Consider the following 25,508-nt stretch of genomic DNA (forward strand, 5'->3'; position numbering starts at 1 on the left):
CAACATACACTTAAAAACAAACAAAAAAAGGATAAGAGAAAAACATTCAAGATCAATATTTGACTCTTAAGTACATTGCATTACAAAATGTGAGCTTCAGATAAAGACATCGACTATTAGAAGATTTAAAAATAATTTGCATGTTTATATGAGGTTGTGTCTTACATTTTACTAGGATGACTCTGGCCAATTCCATCGTAACAGCAGAGGATGTGCCGCCTTTAAGCTGGAGGTAGCACCAAGAGAGGAGGCTGCCTTGAAGAGCCCAGAACAAGGAGAGCAAGACTGTCTGCCGACTGGGTCCACCACTGCCCTCCAACATCATAACTTCACACTTGAGATAAAAGTAACATGCATCAGCATAAAGAGCCATCGCCCTGTCCACAACGTAAGCTAGGACTTAGGAGAAGACACAAGTTGCTTGTGGTTGAACAACAAAACAGTATTGAACTGTAAATCTACTTGCCTATTTATCACCATGATTAAAGAGCTGTCAGTGGGCTCACCTCTTGTGTTGCCACGAGCAGAAGTGTGTCCATCACTGCTAAAATTGGGCTGATGTCAAAGTCTGAGGGAGCACCTTTCGGTGGGAGCAGAAGAAGGCCACTTGGATCCAGATCACTGCATGGAGTGAAAATGTACAGTAGTAGTAGTGACAATATGATGCACGCAAATATTAACAGTATACCAACCTGAAGTAATTACACAGCGACTCAAAAGTAACTTTTACAGATTGCAGCTGATCGTCTTCTGTGATATTCTTCTGCAAAAAACAAAACAACATTCAATAAATAAATAAAAAGGTCAATTTTAATGAATAAATATGTACACACACACACACACCATCATGTGGAACAGTTTGTCCCGCCGAATGTGTTTGTCAGGGAAGAAAACAGCTGCCCCATTAAGAATGGCCTTCACAGCCTCCTTGTGTAAGGCCTTTTCCACAAATGTCGCCCCCTCGGGCTCATTCACAACTGAAACAAGGGATGACAATATTATTAAGAATCTCTAACTCTTGTTGATATGATTCATGAACGATCATGGGTATATGGTTCGTACTGTGGCAGAGATGAGAGTAAAGCTGCTGGACAGCCTTGACAGAATCAAGATCTGCGCTGCTGGATGTGGATGGCCCATCTGTTGCCGGGGCTCTATCAGCCGTTGTGTTGCTCTTTTCTGGGCCCTGGGAGGTCAATGGATTGGGCAGCATGGAGAAACAGTTCTGGAGCAACTGGAGGAGATGAATTCTGCTTTTCAACACCTCTTCTCCCTCACTGAGACAAAGCCACAAGCACAGTTACGAGTGAGATTGAGACTACAGGAATGTGGTCATATTAAGGGGAAAAGAGTGGCTGCTACTACTCACATCACCAGCATCTTAGTGTAGAAACTCCAGAAGAGGTCCACGTTAAGACCGGTGAAGTCGAGAAGGTACTTTAGCTTTAGGTGTGAGGAATCCTACAGTAAAAGAGAGTGCTTAAAACTTAACGACAAATCAGGACAACCATTCAAATCGTGTCCAAATCAACATTGAGAGAGATGCATGAATGAATATTTAGTGATGGCTTTTCTGTCTCACAACCCGCACCTGTGCTAAATTATCCATGGGTTTGAATAAAAGTATGAATTGATGTATGTCTATATGTACACTGCAGGACAGTAATTAGGTGATAATCGTGTATGACAGTGTACAATTTCAATCATTAAGAAATGTTGTAGTGTTGTTTCTAATTACCATATTTAGTGTGAGCTGTTGAATGAAGAACAAAGTTTTGTTCAGAAGACAAAGGCCAGTGACAGCATCGTTTTTGCAGTGCTCGCCTGGAGAATTAAGCTCGTCAAGATCTGCAAGCTTCTCTGTTCCACTGCACGAGTATCCACTGAAGCTGAGGCACTGTACACCGAGGCGCTCAGCGGTGTCCTGTCTGGTGCACAGGAACTTTACCATCAGAAACTGAGAAGACAGGGACAAGAGTGAAACATTGGTGAAAGGAATTCGTCTAAAAAAATTTTTTTTAAAAAAGTCCCGTTGCCAATAAGAAGTGTGGTTCGCTTAATTGTGGTAAACAAATCACCCCTAATCTGAAACTCAATTTTTTTTTTCGGCAGTGAATTGTTCAAATTCACTAGTATGTTACACTATATTGAGCCGGTGTGATGTCACACAACCTACACAGCCTGTGGTGACATCGCAAAATGGCACCCTATCAAGATTAATAAATACACTAACACTCTTAAAGACACCATTTTAAAAGAAAAGAGAAAAGAATTGGAATCATTGCGTATGGATCAGACGTGCAAGGGTGGTAAAGCACGTGGCAAGAAAACAAGGTCGTTTGCTTGCCAGTATGATCTCGAGACAGAACTTACCTTGGCAACACGACACTGCTGCAGCTTGATCTCCACATCATTCCAGTCCTCTTCCACCTCAAACCAGCCAATCGGCTCATCCTCAGACAGTGCTGGAATCCTCACACTGCAGGTCAAGTGACAACACGATGTGTCAGCGTTTAAGTGAAACCATTCAGCCAGAGCCCCAAGCTGCTGTGGGGTATCTACAGTACAGACACAAACACTGCCTGGTTTTCATTACTGACTGAGTGCTAAGATAAAAGCTTTCATCTAATTGCGCATCAAAAAGTATCTGTGTGCCACTCACATATTTTTGATGCACTTATTAAGCTGGGCTTCCACTCATTAAAGTGAAATTCAATCAAAATGTATGACAAGTTTGTGATTGGTGCGCTGAAAACTTGACAGCAAGTTGCCGTGGCATCACTTCCCCAAACACTTAAACAACTAATTGGATCAGCCCTATACTCTTCCAAGAGAACTGCTTTATGTGGTGATGTAATGATCAGTTACAGTACTTCATTTTGGCTGGTGACCACATCAAGTAATATTTGACAGCTGTAAGGATAACACATGCCTCAAGACAAAGTCTGAAACTACTTAAAGGGGAAGTGAACCCCACATAATTCTTTGGAATAAAATGTTTTATGCACCTTCACTAGTCTAAACATGGTACTGTGATTCGTATTGTGTTTGTGGAATATGAGTTAAGCAGCAAAAATCAAACTGCTTTTAGCCGTCTCGTGGGCGGCTATTTTGTCAGTTCTATTGATTGAAAATGACATCACAGTTGCTCAGGGTTTACCTAATCAGGGCTGAGGCTCAGAAAACAGGTGAGCCATGATTGGTCATTCCCGGAGCCACTGTGATGTCACTTTTACTCGACAGAAGTGACAAAATAGCCGCACCATGAAGGAGCTAAAAACAGGTTGATTTTGTTACTTAACTCAGATTTCACAAACACAATACTAATCAGAATGATATGCATTGACTATTTTTGTAAAGTAAATTTTAAAGTTAAAAAAATGTATAAAAAAAAAAAAAAATGCTTCTTACTTGTCTTGTACAAACTCCTTGTAGTTTTTGTAGTCCCACGTGTCATACTTTTTGAACCTCTTGAAATGTTTGGCAGCATCAAACGGTTCTTCATCTTTGTAGGCAAACACCAAGCCACATTTCGCTCCAATGGCACCTTTCCGCACCTTATCACAAGAATCCAGAGGAAGAAGGTTATGCATTTATTTTCTATTGATGTGAACATCTTCAAAATGAACAAAGATTATCACCATCGTAAAGACACTCACATTGATCTTCATTTGAGTGACTTGAAAGTTGCTCTGGTCCTCAGTTGACAGGATCACACTGGCTTTCTTCTTGCCACTTTCAGTGAGAAAACCTTTTTGAACATAAATAGTGCACTTGCACTTTAGTGTGGCGGTCATACCAAGATTGGAGAAAGTGGAGAGATTTTCTCACTTGTATTATTTATTATTACCATCTCCAGTAGAGGTTTCTGTGAGCATATTCTCTGGACCTGATTTCTCCTCTTTACTCTTTGCATCACATGCCTGTAAGTGCAGCTGGAGAGGCTTCCCTGTGATGTCACATAATGACAATGGACGTTTGGGTATCAAAACAGAAGCTGATGTAAACAGCATGATCTCATTATGTCAGAGCATACAGCTGGTTTCCAGTATGTTGTGAAAAATTGCTTTGAAAAGATGATAAAACGGCTCTATTTGGAGTTTTACACACTTCTCAACAATGTATGAATGACGACATTCCGAAATACGCCGGTGGTATTGAGTTACGTTTACTAATTAGTATTACGGTCGACCCCTGCTATTTACGGGGGTATAGGTACCGAAAATGTACGGCCACTGAAATGCATTGGGGGGGGGGAAAAAATCGCATAAGGATGGTCGTCTGCAATATAAATTTTGAATTTTTTTAGACCCATGTTTTACTAACGCTTGGCTGCAACATTTCTTTAAGTGACTGAGAGTTGGAAGAACCGACACGTTACCATTTTGATATAGCAGTTGTAACCGAACTGCGGCCATTGATGTGATGAGGGAGGAGGCCTTGTATTCTGTCTCTAAGTGGTCGCTGATGCAGGAAAGGGCTTGAAGGACTTTGGCCACACTGCCTCTGGCCAGAGCAAAGGCGAGGAGGGTCAGCTCTGCATCGGGACTCACACAGCAACTTCCCGGGTACAAAATGAAAAATATAGGCAGTTAGTTAGAGTTGCATGATTTAAACAACCAGGTGAATGAAGCATTGCTAAATGCTAATGCGAGTATTAATGCGGAACCTTACAAAGGTGTATAATTAATTATAATTTATTAATTATAAATTCGTCCAAAATGCTCCTCTAAATTCACACAAAACTTGGAAACAAAGTCATGAATTCGGTCACGTATTCAATCAGCGTAACGCATCAGACCTCACCAAGCAAGCATTGCTGTAAAATTGTTTGGCCTTTTGTCACACTTTTATATTCATACATTCAAACTAATAGATCAGATCCAGGTTATCAAAATTAGAGCAGTATTTTTGGGGGGTTTGAAATATAAGTAAAATATTTAGGGGAAACAACCTGGCAGCCACATTATAATGACAGAAGTTATCACAGAAACAGCATATACTGGAATATACAATGTGGTACATAACATAAGCCTGGAAGAATGCTGTGCTGGAACATTTTCAATGGCCAATACCAGCCAGAGCACAAGTCCAATGTGGATCATGGAAATGGAACCTGCTTAAATTGTTATGTTTGATAAGATAAATTTTGTCAGGATGAAGCTGCTGATAAAGTCCCTGAGCCCTTCTGGGGGATGCAACAATATGAACAATTGACAAAGTGGGTCATCAGCACACTAAGGCACACTATTGATTTTAGGCCGTCTCTCGTGCGATGCTGTCAGCTTTATCAGCTCGATGAGGCTGTTGGGAGAGCGTGATGACGAAAAGTCAGGGACTTACTCTGCTATCCTGAGAAGAAATGCATCCACCTCTTCTAAGATGTTCAAAGAGAAGAACTTGGGGAACTTGGTGGATGATGGCGTAAGGGACAATGGTGGCATGTGTTGTAATGCTTTCCTGGAAAAACAGGAGCATTTTTAATAAAACGTCGTCAGACCACTGATGAATGAAACTGATTCGCAGAGTGTTTCGTCTGCATCTCAAACAGCCAAATCCCTCATTTAAAAAAACAACAAACAAAAATAAACACAGTGTCTTACTGAGTGCTTTGAAGTACGGTCTGAGCCAGCGCAGGATTGGTCTCCATTGAGGCAGTGACCAAGGAGGTGAGGAGAGATAGGTACCAGATGGCTGAAGCATCCGAGACAGACACCTCTTTATTCTTTGTAATCTGATAGCCCAGTGTCTTCAAACCATGAATCCGAGTGTCACAGCCATCGCTCAAGCAACGCTTGATGTTAATTTGGATGTCTGGGGTTTGAGGAACACACAATACTGTGAACATACTGATGGAACGTGTAGCGTAGTAATGATGTGCTGAATTGCTTTACATGAACAGTGGGAAGTAAAATGGAGCTTTATGAATAAAACAACTTGCTTTGACAATTTACAATGATGAGGCTTTGTAACGTCAAGCCAAAGATCTTTGGAACGTTAGTTAGCGAATCATTTACAGGCACATAACAGATCATGAAATCTGGGTTGTGTATGGAGACGGCAGCACAATGCAAAGCTCTAGTCAAAATGCAATATTAATAATCGTGTGGTTGCTTTTGCTTACAACCACCACGTTCCATTCTGCCCTCATTGTGTGGCCAGTAGGCAAAATGTGTTTCATTCTGAGTTTCAACAATCACACTCTAGAAGAAATTCTCTAAAAGGGCAATAAATTATTATGAAATGAGACCAACTGACAGGTGATGACTCACATGGGTGGGTAATGTTAGCATTCTCCAAAAGTGCAACGTAGCCCGTCACATTGCTGGGGATGCGGATGTCTCTGATCTTATCCAAGGAATGGAGATTTTTGCCCACCATTACTGAGATCAGCTGAGGCATGTAACTGTGGTCATTGGCGGCCACAGCAACGGCCAGACGCCTCAAAACAACGTCTGGTTTCAGTTTCAATCTGGGAACCCAAAGAAGACAAGGTTCAACATCAAAACAGGCCAAGTAAAATCAGCAGGAAAATTTTGAATCGTCAGATATTTTAAAGCAACTGCTTTTGCCTTATCCAGTGTGAGCGTGCACTGCCATCAGACTGCCAGAAAGATGCCGTTTCTCCGTTTGTCATCTTGTAAACATCAGCAACGTTGGATGAAGCTTCTATCGTGCTGTAGCATTGTGCGACCACCTTCACCTTGTCTACATCGGGGTCACGGTCCAGTTCCGCTCTGTACTGGATATCCAGATCTGAATAGGAGAACAAAAAACTCAACAGTTTTAGGTGAGTAGTCATTTTACTGTACAAAATAGGTAATCTGAAAGCTATTCCGCACAACACTTAGCACATGAAAAGTGTATGTAACTGTGCTAATCTTTTTTTATGAGAAAAATCAACAGGCATGAAACATATTGGGTAATATCTGATTATTTTGTTTGCGAGACATATCACATTATCAAGTTTTGACAAGAATGCCTTTTAAAGGGTTTTATACATCTACTTTCAACTATGTGACAAAATAATGAATCGTAAATTGTTGTCTTTAAACTGTGTTGTTCACCTTTTTCCCGTTGCAAGAGGAACTCCAGGAAGTCCTGGACCACACTCGACCTCATTGTGCAAATACTGTTGTAGCCATCTAATATAGGGAAAGGGATAGCACTGCTGGGAATATGATTCCTGTGCAAAAATTTCAGGATCTTGAAGGCATGTGCCCCTAACCGGTCTTTGGTCTTGGAGAATATGTCAACAAAACCTGTAGCGTGTGCAATACAAAATCGTCATATTAAAATCCAGGTGGTATAAAATCAAAACAATTGGCTGTGTTTAATAAACACATGACATACCTGGGGTTAGGGAGCATGCCTGAAGCTGCCTTATCACATGACTCAGCTCTCCCCGTAGATTAGCTCCATTGGAGTTCTTAAGAGTAATCAGCATGCTCTCTACATCAACCACCCCATCCCCCTCGGCATCAAACTGTCCAAAGGCCTAAGACGGAGATAGACAGTGCACTTTGTGACATTTTATATCATACATAGTCAACATGGTGTAAACTGCATAATAGACCTAGGCTACCTTAGCTTATGACTAAATAATACAGGTTATAGTAGGTAGACAGTAGTTTGACATCTAACAGTCATTTTGGGCTCATGAGCCAGCTCTTCCGCAACACAGCGACATTCCATCTACAGTACATGCCAATAAAGCTACATTTTGACCAGAGAACACATTCACCGGTAGGACCATTCATTCACATTCTTTGGGTGAACAAAAGTGGTCAAAGTTCAGACAGCACTGACAATAAACCCGATTAGTATAGGTGACAATGACAGCTCTTTGGGATAGCATTCCATCCAGACGTCATTAGGGTCATGGATGAACTGGAATCTATCCCAACTGAGTGTGGATGACAGCGTCTATATCAACTATAACTTACAAAGCCAATGCTCAGAGTTGACTGACGATTCCACGGCGGTATGTAACAATACGATTATTATAGCGGTCATACTTTCAGGGATGATATGCACAACATAAACCTGAAAGGTGATTGTAATATTTTGGTTACCTGCATGAAAAAGAAAAAACACAAACACTGCCATGATTGTGAGATGTTACTGCATGCAGTAGTTGTCCAACACTGCAAACTATCATATGGTTCAACTAAAACCTCGCTGTGTCAATAATCTTGTGAATATATTTAAATTGTTTCAATATTGACTTCAATGTGCAACTGTATGGAGAGTCTGTATATCTTCATATAAAGTACAAGGAGGCATAGTATTCAAGTCATTAGATGCGTTAGCTCATATACCTCTTCACATTCATCTCTGGGGGCATCTCTGCTCTCCAACATCTCACAAAACTGTTCAACATTGACGGATTCTTCTCCACGGTTTAACCGCTCCTCCAGCCAGCGGACCAGGACTCCCTCGTTCCCTGCCAGCACAGACTCCCGGATGACGACTCCCGAGTCGCTAATACGAGCCGCCGCTTCCCTTAGTTTCACTTGTTCGAAGAAGACGGCGGGGCTCGGCGGCCCACCGGTGGGTACGGAGACATTCTTCGCTCCTCGTCTTCCGCCTCTCCCGGGACCGGTGCCTCCGACGCCTGTGGCCGCAGAGGCCGGGCTGTCTTCCGCCAACCCGGGGCTCTCTGTTCCTATGTCTTCGTCGTCGCAGCTGCCTCCACCGCCGCCGCTCTCTGTGTTCCCCATGACTGCTTCGATTAGCCTTCGCCGGATAAATCTGTACGGCCCACAGAGGGGCAGTTCGAGAACGCTTGTACAGAACTGTACCCAAATCTCTCTACTAACCTATACTACTACCGCATTGACGTACTGTACGTCGTGGACTGGCCTGAAACGTCGCCTGTGCTAGCCCTTTGCGCATGCGCGATTTCTTCTTCGTTCACGGAAGCACCTGCGAGGGCGCTAATGGTTTTCATCTGCAAAATGCAGGACGGCTAAAAATGATGGCATCAACAAATAGCATTCTCTGCTGTGCATTGGTTGCAATGTTATCGGTGTCCTTAGCGGTGCTTTTCTTTCCTCGACAGTGGTCGTTAGATTCAGGAAGTAAATCAACACAGGGGCCGCCGACGCGACTCCTGAACAGCCAAGAATTGGCGTTATATGACGGCGAAGAAGGCAGCAAGGGGATTTACCTGGCAATATTAGGACAGGTGTTTGACGTACACAATGGCCGCAAGCATTATGGGCCTGGTGGTGCATATCACTTTATGGCAGGTGATTCCGATTTTCCTCGTTCGCCTTTGATACACATAGCTGTATCTTGAACATACATAGAATCTGCTGCAATACTTATCTGCATGAATGCACCAGTGATACAGTACCCCACTACAATTTCTGTTGTTTGCAAAACTATCACATACTGTATGCCTCGATTTTTATACTGCATGTGACATTGTATATAAAATACCATCAAAATGATCTAACTATGCATTAAAGGGGATAATAACAGATTTTTATCAGAAAATTGGTTTTGATTTTAAAAAATGCGAGTGCACCAAATTAAGACGAATCATCCCACTTCATATATCGAGAGACGTATCGAATCATTTGCAGCGATATATATTGGAAGGAAATCCTACATTAGAGTAGAGTTCAGCAATGAAGTTCATTAATATTTTTGGAAAGTTACAACAGGAAGCCCATTGCAAATCCACTTAATCGAACCAAACCAAATAGTCCTCTTAAAAATCAAATCGACCTTGAGTCATATCAAATCCCATATATCAAATTGCCTTTTATTAGAGGCATGCACGCATACTCAATTGCACATATTCATATATACTTTTATGAGATGTTTAGTTTAATTTGTAATCCAACCATGTGAGAAACCTGCAAAAACTTCAATCTATTTCCATACTGCTTATCCTCTCTAAAAATCCGAATACCACTACTTATGTTAATTTTTATTGCTCGAATACATTAGCTGTGCTGGGTGATATGTTAATTAGTCAAGGACAAATTGGGATTTTTCCTATATGAGTAACGGGGTTGAGTTAGGAGTGATGCAAAAAATATATTTTTTGAAAAATAGAAAAGTGGACTAACTAAGGTCAAAGAATTACCTTAATTTTATATATGCAGAGTCATGTAGCCCACCTATTTTTTCCCTATTCCTCCAAATGGCTAAAAGGTTGTCGGAACATAATTGTTTAGAGACTAATTCAGGGAATAATTACTACTATTTAAAACATCTCCGGGTAAAAAACACAAAGAGTAACAATAATGAGGAAGACATTAACTAAATTATACCCCCAAAAAAGCAAATTAAAATTTAATCTGTTATAAATGTGTAACTTGGTCATTAAGAGGTGTCCCGAGGTGATGCTCAAGAGCTATTTGGTAACTTTAAATAATATTGCCAGTTATGTTTTGTAATTTATATGCGCAGGTTTCTGATTGAGCATGGATTATTTCAAATAGTTCAGGGTGATGGGGGGTCTTGTCCTCCAATTCTGTAATGACCCATTTTTGTTTTTGTAATATCATTACGTCAACCTCCATTAAACAGAAAATGGGTCATAAATTTGTTTACGGAGCGCTCTTTATTTTCCCCAGGTAAAGATGCATCACTGGCCTTCGTCACAGGAGATTTCACAGAAAGCGGCTTGACAGATGATGTGTCTAGTTTGTCCCCATTGCAGGTGGTTGCCCTGTTTGACTGGCTGCTCTTTTACCAGAGGACCTATCAAACTGAAGGTATGTAGATTTGAAATTTTACTCTATAACGTTTATTTGATGATGCAGATGATGTCGGTGAGATAAAACGACCCTCTTTATTTGACCATACTTGGTCTCTTCCTCCCACTACTTAGCAAAGCCAGATGGAGCTTGGCATTAGGGCAGTTAGTGGGACGCCAGGAAGATTTAAGACAGTGAGAGTCTAGTTTTCATCCAACGCAAGATTAGTGCTTACAGAAATAGTCCTTTACTCCAGCAAGCAAGTCCAATTTCATAGCTTCTAACCATAACTATCAATTTTATGGACTGAACAAATGTTACTTCTGCAGTATTTTTTTAAACGAGAATGCACAAACAGACATCCGCGATACACTTGACTAATACGTGACTTTTGTTTTCAGGTTTGGTCATAGGACGGTTCTATTCCAAAAGTGGAAAGCCCACAGAGTTTCTCTTGCATGTTGAGTCATTGCTTTCAAAGGGCCAGCAACTCAAAGCCAAATCAGAGGCGGAGATGCTTCAATTCCCTGCTTGTAACTCAGAGTGGAGCTCTGCTAGGGGAGGGAGAGTCTGGTGCTCCACCAAGAGGTAAAAAACAGTTTGAGCATGCATCAAATATAACTGAGATGCCATGTTGTGATGGACTTCTAACCCTCTTTTCACCAGCGGTGGAGTTGAAAGAAGTTGGACTGGTGTTCCTCGAAAACTATTCTCTGCAGGTGCTAGTGGGTCGCGTTGTGTCTGTGTGGAAGATCCATCTGCAGCAAAAGAGAACCCCAACCTGCAGGAATATGATGCCTGCTCGACGCATGCGGTTTCTTGCTCTTTAGTTGAATAGTTTAAAATGATGGATTATGAGCTGGGCAGAATAACTGGGTTATATCACAATAGAAATAGAACAAGGGAGAAAAGAGATTTTTTTTTTTAATTACCTTTATGTAAAGTTGTTCTTCCTTTCTCTAAAAGGATACACTTGGAAGAGACGGGCTAGATATCTGAGCATACAGATACGATACAATGTGCATAAAAGATTTTACAATGTGCATAAAAGATTAACAGAGGCAAGATTTAAGTCTGTCACAATGACAATCACAAACTGCATTAAGTACAAAAATGGTAGCAGTGGTCAAAAATATCACACATTTATCTGTACAATTTAATAATACTTAAAGAGGCCGCACTAATCGGCCATCCCTATCAATTCTCACCCCCCCCCCAAACCATCGGACATGTCACATGAACTCTATAAAGTGCACCTGTTAGGTTTAGAAAATCAACAAAAGCGATAAATGTGGAGGGTCAAGACAACTTGACTTGAGGCATCATCGTGGGGACTGTCATCACAACTGACAAGGACCTCATGGCCAAGTCAAAACTGGAATGTACTCATGTGCTGACTTATTTAAAAAATACCACATGATCATGAAATGCTACAAATTATTGTACATGCAGGCATAGAAAATTGCTTGTCAGTACGAATAGTTACCAGATGTCTCAATAATGGTTCAAACATCTCATTCACCAACAATTTCATATTTATGGGCAGTTGTGCCATTATTTTCACACCAGTGAAATTGAAATGTCCATGTTATGCTTCAGAGTCTTGCAAAGAGTACTTGATTTAATAATTTATCAAGGCAATACAGTACACAGTCACAAGAGGAAGAGTTCAATTTATAACAATCTTGTGATTCTGATTTAGTTTTACAGGATTACACTGCGTTCTGATGGTGTGAGTGTATAAATCAAGTTGCATAAAACATTCATCTCTTAGTCGCTGACTTTGCGTGAACTGCAGATGGTGAAATAATTAACCACAGATAAACATCTTACCAACAGTGTTTTGGTAATAAAGACGTTTATCATTGAATTGCAATGACCGAGAGATGCAACTATTTTTGGGGGGAAAACAAGCAATCAACATTGAGCTTAAGAAGTTACCTCAGTCGCTAAATTGCTTTCAATTCATTTATATCTTTGACACTTTGATCGACAACAATATGAATAAATGTTCCACTAAAACATGAATGCTTTTTCACAAGACTGGCGTAGTATAAAGACGGTGGTCCAGAATTGGTCGGAATACTCTTGTTAGTATGTCCTGCTACTGTTGTCCCTCATGAAGTACTCAGTAACTGCTAAGTTGGGCCCCGACCTGGTGAGCATTAGCAGGTGGCGAATATCCAGGCCAGTGCATTATGACACGCCACCCAGCGTTAGTACATCAAAGCAGATGTCACACACCCTCACTGGCTTGTTCAAGTCAAACTTGATGATGGGGATCTCCTTTATAGAGCACTTGTGGCACAAGAGGCGCCCACAGTGACGGCTGGAGAGACAGGATTCAAAATGAAGTATGGCGCAGCGTGACAACAAAACAATGACTCGAAAAATATTGCGGAAAGGTCATGGTACTAACCAGTGATGTTTCCTTGTTGTAACTCCAAACTTGGCAACACACTCGTAGCAGTTGGAACCATCACACCAAGGGGGCTCTTTGGACAGCATATCTAAAACAAAAAATAAAAAACTAATCAAAAGATAATCTCATTGTGCAATTCTAAAAGTTTTAAAGACAATTACATGACAATTTGAGATTAGCCCCATTGGATTGTTATTTATGTCCGTGAAGTGTTTTTCATGCAAATATTTTCTGTATTGCTTTCACTACCGTGAGAGAGTTGTTTAGTGACAGATTGCGGTGCATACTGCTTACGTAGCTGCTGCCAGAAAAACTCCATATGTGTCTTTTTTAATCCTGTTTTTACAAGAATAAAGGCTTGTTTCTTTGCTTTCTTTTTTAAAACCAATAACCCCACTACATGTGCGTCTCTGGAAAGTAGCTACACGATAGGAAAAACAAAAGCCTTATTTGAAAAGTAATTCATGGGTTTTGACAGGGAAAGGGGAAGTTACCCCCCCCCCCCATAAAAAATTAACAAGAATATCTTCTACGCAGCCCCACACGTCGAGATACGGCTTTCTGTTTAATATTACATTTGTGGAATATGAGTTATGCGGTAAAATCCAGTTGTTTTTAGCCATAACGGCACGGCCATTTTGTCACTTGTGTCGACTAAAAATGACATCACAGTTGCTCAGGGGTCAACCAGCGACCTATCTTGGCGCAGCTTCAAAAAACAGATGAGCCGTGATTGGTCATTACCGCAAATCTGAACTGTGTTATCATTTTCAGTAGACAAAAGGGCCACCCACCGAGATGGCTAAAAGGGAAGGATTTTGCTGCTTAACTCATATTCAACAAACATAATATTAATCAGAAATCCCTTTATTGTCATTGTACTCAAGCGCGCAACGAGATTAGAGAGCTCCCCTCTCCAGTGCAATACAACAATAATTCAGTTAAATATATAAATAAGACAAATAAGAGAATAGTTAGTGCGATGGAAAATAATACTGGATAGGATTATCAATGTTTAGACTAGTGAAGGCATATTATTGCAAAGCTTTTTTTTTTTTTTTAATGGTTTGACTTCCCTTTTAAGAAGATCATGCACGCATACATAGCAATCTACTGCGTGTAATGTTTTTTTTTCCGCAGGTAATTACAGTTACCGAGGGGCACAACACATTTTTTACGCAAGGCTTTTCTTAGATTGAACAAAGAATCGGGCAATAAATAAAAAAATGTCTGAAGTTATACAGGATATGGCCTAAATAAAAAAGTGTACACTTACCAAGAAGGCGAAAAAGCAACTGTTTTGTTGCTACTTGGTAGTTGAAAATGTTAATGCCCTGATTATTATTGATGCCCAGGCGAGCACCAGCCCTCACGATGGCACGGCACAGGTTAGCGTTCCCTTTCATGTAGGCAAGAAGTAAAACTGCAAATAAAAATATCAATGTCACTCATCTCATCACAAGTATGGAGTTGGTATATGGAAAATAAGAAATAAGCTCATCTTTATTTACCCGTGTTGCCTTCATTATCTGGCTTGTCCAAAGGGTATTCAGGCATACACTCCAGGAACAACTCAAAAATAGCAGCAGCATTTTCTTTACCATAATGGCCTAAAACGTGCATTGGTGACTGACCCCTGTATTATTTATGGAAACAATGAAACATGAATTAAAATGCCTGCAAAGATCTTCATATTTCATTAAAAAAATACCTGAGATTAAAGGCCTCAGCATCGATGTTGGACTCTGTGAGAAGGGATCTGATATTGTTAAGGCGCCCATGCATCACTGCCAGATGAAGAGCTGGGAATAAACACAGGAACACAACGTTTTTGGAGCCGAATTGAAGCAAAAACAATTGTCAAATGAGTATGACAAAGAATAGATTAATTTTTCCCGACACAGTCACAGAGGTAAGCACAAGGCTGACACCAATTAGCTAAGCACATTAACTTGTGCTTTGAACTACAAACTCCTGAAATGTTGTCAGTAACATTTTATTAATAATTTATATATTTTAAAAAATGGCTTTACGCAATCAGGATTTTTGGCTTGATTCTGAGTTTGAAAAAAAAAAAAAATCGATCATCGATTCGATCAAAAGATGCAGCAATGTATCTATTTAAACAACTTTTAATCTACAGTCGACCCCCACCAGGGCGAAAATGCATTGGAAAAAAAATAGTAATTAAAAAAAAATAATAACCTCACATAAATAAATCTGATAGACAAAATATTGCTTACATCATCCCCTTCTCTGAAATTAATGAAAAAAAATGAATGAACATCATCAGCCATTCAGGTGACTGGGCTCTTGACAAAACTATTCAAAATGTCTATGCACTTACTAACCAGCTACGCCGAGTACGTGCCGGAGTAAGTCTTTCTCAAAGCCGTTTGGCTCAGGTGTAACTGTACAGATTTGCCGCCATCTATTCAAACGATATTGACTTTATTTGTAATGGCGACGCAAGAATAGCTCAACTCACGTTCTGCATGACCGCAGTATATCTCCGAACATCGTTTAGCAAATGTTTAGTGCGACCTGTCAATAATTACATCTTAGTTCAAACAACCACTAGTGCCTTCTGGCTGCATCTGTGATTGGCTGAATGTGCGTGACAGGAATTTCACGGAACTTGTGCTGAGTGATAAAAGGCTTTGAATGTAAGAAATGTTGAGTTAAATAAATGAAACTTTGTCACAATTGTTGGTAGAGGCCAAATCTTAAGTCACCCCTATCACAAGTCACGGTGCTAAGATACTCATTTGCAAAATCCAAATCAACTCAACTGCTGCCGTTGATAGAGAGCCAACTGTAAGTATCAATATTATCAAACTGGGAGGGCAGCGAATTAATTAATGTACTGTGAATGTCGTCTCGTCATCTCCTGAACATTTTCAACGTCAACGGTAACCACGGCGCACTGGACCACTGACCGTAAAAAAAAACATGGTCACAACAGAACATTCAGAATCTCTGTAGTGCAGATAATAGTCATTAAATCTGAATTGAATTTCAAAAATGAAATTTACCATTATTGCCATTTTCATCCTCAGCAGCAAAGTCAATGCCATTCTCCAAAAGCACAGAGCAAATGGTGGCCAAATCCTGTTGAGCAGCCAAATGCAGGGCAGTCTGTCGGTGTTTGGTCAGCTCATTTACTTTGGCTCCGGCAAGCAGCTGTTGAGTCACACAGGGAAGAAAAAGCGCCATTAAAAACTTTTCCATGTCAAATTAATATTATGAAATTGAATGAAATTAATACAGGCAATAAAACTTATAATTATGGAGGCTATACCAAGTTTCGAACAATAATCTCGGATCCAGCTTGTACAGCCAAGTGGAGAGGGGTGAGTTTAGCGGCATCCTGAACTCTGGAGTTCACATTAGCTTGCACACTAATAAGGAACAGAACACTTTCGATATCTGAATTTTGCACAGCCACATGGAGGAAATTACGCCCTTTATTGTCAACCTGGAGAGACGCAAAAGATAGAGGTCATGAGACGTGAACGTTGAAAGGTTTGTTCTGCTGTTGTCATTCCTACCTGTTCAGCAGCACCGGGCTCTCTTTTGAGGATCGCTTCCGCTGCTTTATTGTTCTTGTGCGTCATGGCGCAGGCGAACGGTGTCATTCCTTGGCGGTCACGTATGTTAAGACGGATGTCCGGATGGGAAATCAGGAGTTGTATGATAACGTTGTGTTGGTTACTAATGGCAACATGGATAGGAGTTCTACCCTCAGCATCCTAAAAAAGGTGAGCGAAAATATGTATGTCATTTGTGAATAAATATCGAAAGCTGCCTCAGGCCAAATTTGATGCAGCTAAGTCTGACCTGCGTATTAACACTAGCTCCAAACTCTAGAAGGCACTGCACCACCTCCTCCAGTCCCCAACTGCTTGCGAGGTGAAGAGGAATTTGGCCATCTCTGGCTTCTTCGTCTCCTTCTCCATTTGGGCCAGGCCGCCTTGGGCTGTTCACATCGCAACCACTGCACAGACATAAGACATGATGAATATTGGGGAGGGAACAAAATTAATAGGGTACACCTGCACATTCTCTGCACTGGTCACAAGTCAAAAGCAGGGCACAGAAAGAAGAACGGATTTAGTAGTGGTAGGGCAGACCATCCACCACTAGGGTGCAGTATTGTCTATTGTATATTATGACATCCAATAACTTCACAGTAACGCCATCAGTTTTTCATCCCTGTAAAATACATTAAAAAATAATAGACAGGATGTACATCAAGCTACGTGTGTCTCAATTATATAACGTTTGTAAAGACAGAATTTCTGATCTTGTTTGGGAATATTGGCTCTCATTAGACCATGGGACATTATATTGAACTACTGTGGTTGTGGGAGACAGTATGACCAACCTGAAATAATAATACACTTTAAACCAGTTTAAAAAATGAAAAATAAAAAATTCCTCCCTTGATTTGGCAAAGACATTGAACAGCAAATTTAACTGAGACCTCAACATAATTGGTTTGTCCATATACAAGAACAGTCATTGTTGGCATGAATGTGTGCTGCATGCTTAAATTTCCCAAACACTAAATGAAGGTAATTTCAGACCTGCGGATGAGAAAGCAAGCTGAGACCTCATTGTTCTCATCAACGGCTCTGTGCAATAGGGTCTGTTGGCAACCAGAAGGGCCTTTGCTCCAACATGTTGCATCACAGCCATGGCGAACCTTGGAGGAAGCAAATAGAAAAATATAATTATTAAAAATATTTTTCCGTTTCTGTAACCAACTCTTGTAACTCAACTAGTCAAACGCGAGTTCATCTGGATGAAATCTAACTCTACGTTCTTTTTTCAGTCAAAGTTGAAATTAATTTCTAATATTTATTATGTCTCACCAGCGTAGATGCAATATCTTCTAGGCCATTCTCCAGAGCAAGCCATAACGGAGGATCCCCTTTGTCATCCACCACAGACATGTCAGCTCCTCTCGTGCAAATAGCATCCACTACTAGTGGCAGTTGATTACTGATGGCCAGCTGCAGCGCTGTTTGTCCCTCCTGGGTCCTAACAGTGACACAATGAAAAATTAAATTTAAAAAAATGAATAATTTAAACCTGCCTACAATAAAAAATACAAATGTTTAAATGGTGGGAATGAAAACTAAAATATAAAGATAGAAATGTTCAGAGATCTTTGATCATTTAACATCCATCTGTGGTTAGTTATCTAATAAACAGCCAAACTGTCCTAAAGAAGAATAAAAATGACATTAAAGCGAATGCATCACAAAGATTTCATGATGACGTAGTTACCTAACATTGATGTCTGCCTGGTGCTCAAGAAGGAACAGGGCGCTCTTGCTGTCCTGCCTTTGGATGGCCATGTGAAGTAAGGTTTGTCCATTGGACATGGTGTCATTGATAGACGCTCCTGAGCCCAGAAGCTGAGCTGCTATGGTGTGCATACCTGATAGGAGCAGATTGCCCAATTTAAGACGAGGATATATGGGTGTAACGTGCAAATATGTGGTCACCACAATAACCGTAAATATTTTGGTGCCACAAGGTGATGTGTATTTTTACACCGTTGCGACAATTAGTTTGTGACCTCGACATTGTATGATTGAACCATCATACAACAAGGACCACCTGTACTTGCTTCAACAATAATCACAATTATAATTGCACAGTCATGTACCTGTCCAGAGGGCCAAGCCCAATACTGTCTGGTCCACAGAGTCTTTGAGACTGAAGTCTGGAATGATCTGGAAATTATTGGAGGCATGTAGTGCATTTGCTGCAAAAAAAATAAATAAATAAAAAGAAATGTTCAACCACTCTAACATGTTCAGTATAGTCTTTGATGAAACTATGGTCTAATTGTATTTTAAAGGTAGAAAATTGCTGACCTTTTTGCTCTAGGATGACAGAGACCACATCTGGATGGTTGTGAGCAATGGCCATGTGAAGGGGGGTCTGTGTCGCCACACCGAGGGTGTCATCTGGCAAAGCCTTAAGGGTCTGCAGGTTGGGATTTGCGCCCTGCTGGAGCAGCTCTGCTGTCAGGCTTGCAAGGCCAAAGCGACAAGCTGTGTGAAGAGGGCTTTCCCCCTGAAATTGGAAAGAATCCATAATATTCAAATGACCAAGCATGTGGATAACAAGTGAATATTTGTCTCAGTTCTTATTTTATCTGTAAAATACAAAAATATATAACGTGTTTATTACAATTGCTGTCACAACTACACTGTGCAGCTCTTCAATTTTAGAAAACAAGCTTCCTGATAGTCTTATTTTATATTTTTTTTCTACACGTTTTTGCAACGGCGAGTGAAAATTGTTTTAATATTTTTTTATGTTCATCTTTTTCCTTTCATTATTTATAATACTTTCATGTGTGAACAAAATGTTAAAATCGTCTTAGTTTCTTTAGTTTTCAATAATATGCTTTGAAACTGGTCGTTTCAAAACAACAACCAAAATTGCGAGAATTTAAAATCGGCCGATGTGAAAACAGCTTGATTTTTTTTTTTTGTCATAGGATCCAGTCCGACTGAAACACACTTTTGAGCCGTAGTCAGGACATTTATTTTTTGCAACGCCCCAAATTTTACATCTACTATTTCAACAAAGAACAAAAGATCGCAAATTATTTATGATATGGATATTGCACTCATAATCGCACATACTGTAGCAGTTTTTTTTTTTTTTTTTTAAACACACCCATTTGTTAATATGGTTGACTTTTGCCCCATGGGTGGCTAAGAAAAGAGCAGCTGCCTCGTTGGCCACACGAGCTGCTCTCTGCATGAGGCAATTTCCTGTAGAAGCAGAAAAACAATAGAAATGAGATGAACATGTGTGTGAAAATAGTACACCACCATTAAAAAAAAAAATGAGACAATTAATCCACACCTGTTGATGCATCAGGCGCATCTGCATTACTCCCTCTCTGGATTAATTGAGCGGCAAAGCTGTTCTCATCAAATGAGGTGCCGTTCACAACTGGAGCATCATCCTCGAATGGATTTACGGAGGTATCTGAAGACATTGTGATATACTGCAGAGCCAACCATAAAGCTGTGCTGCCCTCATGGTCTTTAAGTTCCAGGTCAAGCCTAATAATGGGATGGGACATAATTATGATTTTGTGGTAGCAAGTACTAATAAAACAGTTAAGCATTGCATCGCAATCAAGCTAAGTATTCAAATTGTAAGCAGAGTAACTCACTGCCTGCATTGTAGTAGCTGGTTGAACACTGGCTCATTCCCCGAAGACACAGCTTCATGCAAGGGAGTTCTAACAAACCCAAAATGAAACCAAAGTTCACAGTCTTGTGCAATAATATTTTCCCAAGTCAAGGTTGATTTAAAAAAAAAAAAAAAAAATGTGACCAACCTGCCCTTGCTGTTTTGCATGTTGGGATTGGCTCCAGCCTTGAGCAGAGCTTCTGCAATCTTTGCCATGCCACTCATCACATCTGCCGAGTGTTTCTTGGGGCTAAAAGAACAAACGAGGTGAAGGGGGGTTTCCACTGCTCCCACAGTAGCGGCGTTGACCTGAGCTGAGTGGCGAATTAGGAAGACGGAGGCAAATTCATCGCCTGAAAGAAGAGGATGATGATGTAATGAAGGAGAACACAGAAAGCTTACATGATTGCAATTCAGAATCCGTCAGCAATGACTATAGAGGCTTAATTGTTACTGAAAATAGACAACTGAAATAGAGATTGGATAAAATCAAGTTGCGTTATGTAGTAACTTTACACCTCTTTGGATCGCCTTGTGAAGAAGACTCCATCCACTCTGGTCCACCATATCCACATCTGCTTTGTTGTTGACTAAAGTAGTGGCAATACTTTCCAATTTTCGGGACAGTGCCAAGTCCAGAGCCAGATCACCGTTATTGTCCAGTTCATTCAGCTTGCCTGGCAACTAACAACAACAACAAATAGCTCAGTGAGAAATATTTATTCTGTTGTGCTAGTGACAGCACGCTCACTAAAGTCAGGAGTTATGAAGCGCTTCGAGGGAGCAACGAACCTGAGCATCCATCTCAATGAGATAGAGGAAAACCACATCTTCTCGTTCAACTTTGATGGCTTTGTGGAGAGGATAGTCCGTTTTGGACTTGATCATCTTGTACAAAAGTTGAGCGCTCATAGTGCTAAAATCTTCTTTCCTGAGATCATCCTAAAAAAGTGGCAAGAAATTTATCAGAAGCCACAATTAATGGATACTGCTGCAAATAAATAATAGTGTTACACTCCACCTGTTAAAATGTCAAGTTTTGGAGCTTTTGACCAAGATAAATTATTTCAAAACCTTTTCCACTGTGACCTTAAGCTGGGACAACCCAATTGAAAAAAACTTTTTTTTTTGCTACGAAGGAACTCACCCAATGACTGGCTATGATCTCGCCACAGTAGTTCATCAGAGTTGTGGCGTTCAGCTCCTCGGCTGTTTGATAGAAGCGAATGCAGTTCCTGACGTTCACTGAGGACATGACACCTTTTTCACACCTGGCCCCACAAACAGCAAACAATATAGCGTCAGATAGTTATGCCAAATATTCTCACTGGTCACTACATAAGGTACACCTGTACACTCAAGCCGAGTCAATTACCTAAGTAACAATTAGGGCTAAATCTACTGCCACTTGACCAATCAGGATTCAAGTTCCACTGAGCTGGTTTACTGTGCTCCATTTAGAACTTTTAAACGTAAAGCGAAGCGCCTCTGTATTTGTGACAGGCTGACCTTTCTCTGAGCAGCAGAAGCTGAAAGCGGTTGGCCAACTTCATCAAGTCGATGAGAAATGCATCATCTTCACTAAGCTCCAAGTTGTCCGTGTAGGCCCAGCGCAACATCGCCATAGCAACCTCGGGTTTGCAGTCTGCAGACACGTTATAAAGTGAGGGGCAGAGAGAGACCAATTAGAATTCTCAGAACAGTATTGAAACTTCCAATGAACCCAATAAATGACTCCAGCTAGTAGATACTACTATAAGTTTGGCTTGGAGATGACATTCACAAGTTATATTCCATCCACTTATTAACATTTAAACAGTGCACCGCCAAAGAGATGGGAGATTTAATGGCTGGGTGGTACCTAAACAACATTCCCCAGCTATTTGTGGAGACTATGATGATGAGCCCTTTTATGAATAGCAATAAATGGCTTAGAGGGGTTTGTTTTTTTTAAACAAATGCACCAAAGGTGTATGTTTATACCCTCTGTGTATATACAAGTTGTCAAGCAGTAATGAGACCACTCACTATCCTATCTTAGCTTTGATGTATCAACACACTTCATTGACACCAATTCTTATCTTCCTATTAGCCAAGACTTTGGCATGACTTTGTGGCTCTCACCAAAAACATTTTTGTGCTTTGTGAGTAATTACTAGTTACAGAAAGAGCACAACAATCACAAATATGTGATTTTTCTTTCTTTTCAGCCAATAGGCGGAGGTTAGCTGACAGCTTAATAACAGTAAACCCATATCTTAGTTACGTACCAGACAGGTCCAATTCAGAGGTGGTGGCCATATTGGTGAGACTCCAGACATCACTGCGTGCAGCTAGTACAAACTTATGAGCACTGAGCTGATTCCCTGCGACGTTCACTTTCAAATCACTGCAAGTACAAACACCCAACAAAATGTTTGAATACATAACTGTAACTGTAGGTAACTATAACAAATAAAGTCATGAAATGAAAGAACCAGCTAGATAAGAAAAAAAATAAAAGCACATAGCATTCTCTTCAGCAAATTAAGGTGCCCACCTGTATTGTTCCTGCTGATACAGGTCTGACACGATGTCCAGAAGACGGCTAATAAAAGTGTCTGCAGATGTTGGGGTGGTGGGGCCTTGGACGGACACCTGAGCAGCAAGGACAGCGCAGCGTCTTTCTGTGTCAGCTAGCTTTTGCTGCATCTTCACATACTCCTGCCTCAGCAGGGCCAGATGCTTCTGCAGCTTGGCTACCTCCTCTGTGCCGCATTGATATGATGCAGACAGAGAAAAAATAAACATGCATGGATACAAAAACCCGTTTAGTTGATGAACACATTAGAACATGAGAAAAGACACGACAGTTCTTCCAAAGCACAGAAAAGGTTAATATGCAGTATTCTACATTAGTTACACATGCACAATGTGAGCTCTCACGAAAGAGATTAGTTAAAAAGAAAAAAAAGCCCTACCTTAATAATGCATAATTTTAATTGAGGTGACAAGAATCACAAATTTCACAGTTACTGGTTAATCTTCTTTGTTACATAAGATGCATACATTTAAATCGAGACCAAGCATTCGATTGTGCAAGTACACAATGTTGTAGCCAATGATTGCGTTCTGATGATATTTATTGATGCAGAAAACCGTAATATTTCCATAACAAACCCCAGAAGAATCAAGCGGTGTATATGAACGTGTTTTCTTTCGGTGTGCCTTTCTCTATAGTTTTTGATGTTGAAACTCAAAATCATGACTCAGCCAAGTCCAACCAAGTTCCACTGGGGCCCATTTCCTTCCTTTAAAGCACTAAAGTATTTGTAAAAGGGATAAAAGTGCTGAGGAGGCTAGTTACTTTGTCCTCCCTTGTAAACTGTGAGTGGCAGTGCTGCTAATCATGTGACACCAAGAGTTCCTAACTTAAAAAAAATAATAAAATAAACACCTGGTGAGCTACACATAAGGGTGCTATAATGCAGCAGCACCTTAAAATTAATTAACTAACCATAATTAATTAATTAATCATATTGCAGCCTTGCGTTAATTTTGCAGACCAGTTAGATAACATATAGAAAAATATCACTAGCTGACGTGCATGGGTATTTATTTAAAAAAAAAACAAATTATTAAGCCAGTGACCACAAAAACAGTGATCGTCAAATTTTTAATCCAATCCTTTTTAATTAAAAACTAAATTGACTTGTTTTCAAACTACAACAGAACAATGTGTGGTAACGAGTTATCAGTACAAAGAAGCCGCCTGCATCCTACGAGCTGAACTGACTTAATAAAAGACAAAGCAGAATCATTTGGATGCACATAAGGTGTTAAGGCGACACTAGCAACCCTGTTCGCATATCATGTGTACGTGAGCGTTTGCACTCTTGGTCTATCTTATATTGCTTTTTTTATGTAAGTTGCAGCAGCCTTTTCCTTCTGATGGTGGTCATAGTCCTGACATTTGTAGAGGCGCCACAAACACCTTATAGGGAGGAAATGATAGTAAGTACGGAGAAGTATTTGATGCCCCTATTTATTCGACAGGAGCAGAACAAATGAATATATGTGCTGATGAAAAATGTCACTACGCTCAATTTAAAAGCACATGGTCTTTATTTTCTAAAAGCGACGATCGGTTTTGTTGACCATTTCATTCGAACTTTATAATTTGTCGTTACATATGGTACATGAAAGTAGATGTTTTGCACCAGCACACTAGTCATCTGTTGCAGCACTACAGGCGACTGTCAGTCTTGGCTCGTTCAGTTAAATAGAAACGACAAAAAATGCTAGCAACATCAACGAGAGCCACTGATAAAAGCATGCTCTTACAAGCTGAACAAGGCGGTAACAACGTTGTGTCGTTTCGAAGGGAAATGTAAATTGAAATGTACATAACAGTCGCACTACCAAGTTGGTAGAGACAAATATCGCAACACGCCTCCGCAAATAAAAGGGAGTGGACAGACAAGAACCCTCAAAAATTCAATCTCATACCTTCCGCCATGTTGCTCTGCGTTGGCTTCGTGACCGGCGGACGATCTCGCGATAAAAGCGACGCGTCCGAGATGAGGCGGAAGTGCTGCCTGCGAGGCGCGTCTATTGGAATGTTGTCACGTGAACATTTCTATCTGTGACGCAATCTGTCTATAAAATAATTTAATTTTGTCTCAGTAATATATGCATTCATTGAACTGCATCTTTATTTCCGGGAGAACATTTGACTTTGTTTAATGATGGATTAGAGAAGAATGGAAGGGCCAATTTAACATTCTCCAACTTTAACCTGCTAAAATCAGTCAACTAAGCAATTATATATTTTCGTTTGTAGATGTTTTGGAAAAACTGCTACTTAACAGCTTTCCGTTCAAGGTGATAAGGATAATAGTTTAGTCATTTTCAAGATTTGGGGGTGTTCCACTGCACTGTATCCCACCAGACAAGATCTCCCCCTGTGTTCAACAGCAGAAGCCAATCACATTAAGAACCAAAACAAGAGACAACCATTATCTAATTTTAAGTTACTTGAGAATCATTATGTCCATTAAATGGACCTTGACACAGCAGAAAGTAGAAGAAACCATTTTTACTTCTAAAATTGAATTATCTTTATTCACCAGTGTTTTGAAGAGAAATTGTTTTAG

General features: G+C 40.3%; 3 protein-coding genes across 4 annotated transcripts in view; 1 reads left to right on the forward strand and 2 right to left on the reverse strand.

The window, feature by feature from the left end:
* Positions 1–8,870, reverse strand: part of zzef1 (zinc finger, ZZ-type with EF hand domain 1) — a 25,341-nt gene extending 16,471 nt beyond the window's left edge. For both annotated transcript variants that reach the window (XM_088279056.1, XM_088279055.1), the window contains exons 1-19: positions 8,322–8,870; positions 7,354–7,498; positions 7,068–7,262; positions 6,573–6,756; positions 6,273–6,472; positions 5,604–5,814; positions 5,344–5,460; positions 4,382–4,560; positions 3,851–3,949; positions 3,660–3,751; positions 3,412–3,557; positions 2,374–2,479; positions 1,739–1,957; positions 1,370–1,461; positions 1,063–1,277; positions 844–977; positions 693–763; positions 507–621; positions 166–334 (exon numbers count right to left, since the gene is read on the reverse strand). In XM_088279056.1, the coding sequence (XP_088135182.1) occupies positions 166–334; positions 507–621; positions 693–763; positions 844–977; positions 1,063–1,277; positions 1,370–1,461; positions 1,739–1,957; positions 2,374–2,479; positions 3,412–3,557; positions 3,660–3,751; positions 3,851–3,949; positions 4,382–4,560; positions 5,344–5,460; positions 5,604–5,814; positions 6,273–6,472; positions 6,573–6,756; positions 7,068–7,262; positions 7,354–7,498; positions 8,322–8,723 (3,091 nt within the window). In that variant the 5' untranslated portion in view covers positions 8,724–8,870. The remainder of the gene's footprint in view (positions 1–165; positions 335–506; positions 622–692; positions 764–843; positions 978–1,062; positions 1,278–1,369; positions 1,462–1,738; positions 1,958–2,373; positions 2,480–3,411; positions 3,558–3,659; positions 3,752–3,850; positions 3,950–4,381; positions 4,561–5,343; positions 5,461–5,603; positions 5,815–6,272; positions 6,473–6,572; positions 6,757–7,067; positions 7,263–7,353; positions 7,499–8,321) is intronic.
* Positions 8,368–13,510, forward strand: cyb5d2 (cytochrome b5 domain containing 2). The gene is made up of 4 exons (XM_088279058.1): positions 8,368–9,254; positions 10,596–10,736; positions 11,120–11,306; positions 11,385–13,510. Exons 1-4 carry the CDS (start codon positions 8,897–8,899, stop codon positions 11,554–11,556), a joined length of 858 nt encoding a protein of 285 aa, XP_088135184.1. The 5' UTR covers positions 8,368–8,896; the 3' UTR covers positions 11,557–13,510.
* Positions 12,307–25,018, reverse strand: ankfy1 (ankyrin repeat and FYVE domain containing 1). Its single transcript, XM_088279057.1, has 25 exons — positions 24,862–25,018; positions 22,913–23,120; positions 22,644–22,762; positions 21,883–22,018; positions 21,521–21,644; positions 21,166–21,315; positions 20,892–21,057; positions 20,522–20,726; positions 20,354–20,422; positions 20,038–20,240; positions 19,846–19,943; positions 19,032–19,233; positions 18,821–18,919; positions 18,436–18,589; positions 18,018–18,186; positions 17,730–17,848; positions 16,981–17,137; positions 16,692–16,892; positions 16,442–16,618; positions 16,176–16,323; positions 14,852–14,942; positions 14,652–14,776; positions 14,417–14,563; positions 13,138–13,228; positions 12,307–13,047 (listed from the first exon to the last, which is right to left on the reverse strand). Exons 1-25 carry the CDS (start codon positions 24,869–24,871, stop codon positions 12,915–12,917), a joined length of 3,501 nt encoding a protein of 1,166 aa, XP_088135183.1. The 5' UTR covers positions 24,872–25,018; the 3' UTR covers positions 12,307–12,914.
* Between the last annotated feature and the right edge of the window lie 490 nt (positions 25,019–25,508).

The sequence above is a fragment of the Idiotropiscis lumnitzeri genome, chromosome 17 (assembly GCF_059441095.1).
Source record: "Idiotropiscis lumnitzeri isolate Australia: NSW breed Sydney's pygmy pipehorse chromosome 17, RoL_Ilum_1.0, whole genome shotgun sequence".
NCBI lineage: Eukaryota > Metazoa > Chordata > Actinopteri > Syngnathiformes > Syngnathidae > Idiotropiscis > Idiotropiscis lumnitzeri.

What these genes read in the sequence shown, in the direction of transcription:
- ankfy1 (XM_088279057.1), bottom strand. An exon ending in CAGCTACTACAATGCAGGCA is followed by an intron (nt 20,241 to 20,353) that starts GTGAGTTACTCT and finishes TCCCATTATTAG; the next exon opens with GCTTGACCTGGAACTTAAAG. An exon ending in AGCCCGGTGCTGCTGAACAG is followed by an intron (nt 16,619 to 16,691) that starts GTAGGAATGACA and finishes GCGTCTCTCCAG; the next exon opens with GTTGACAATAAAGGGCGTAA.
- cyb5d2 (XM_088279058.1), top strand. Translation starts at nt 8,897, where the DNA reads ATGCGCGATTTCTTCTTCGTTCACGGAAGCACCTGCGAGGGCGCTAAT. An exon ending in GAGGACCTATCAAACTGAAG is followed by an intron (nt 10,737 to 11,119) that starts GTATGTAGATTT and finishes TTTTGTTTTCAG; the next exon opens with GTTTGGTCATAGGACGGTTC. An exon ending in GTCTGGTGCTCCACCAAGAG is followed by an intron (nt 11,307 to 11,384) that starts GTAAAAAACAGT and finishes TCTTTTCACCAG; the next exon opens with CGGTGGAGTTGAAAGAAGTT.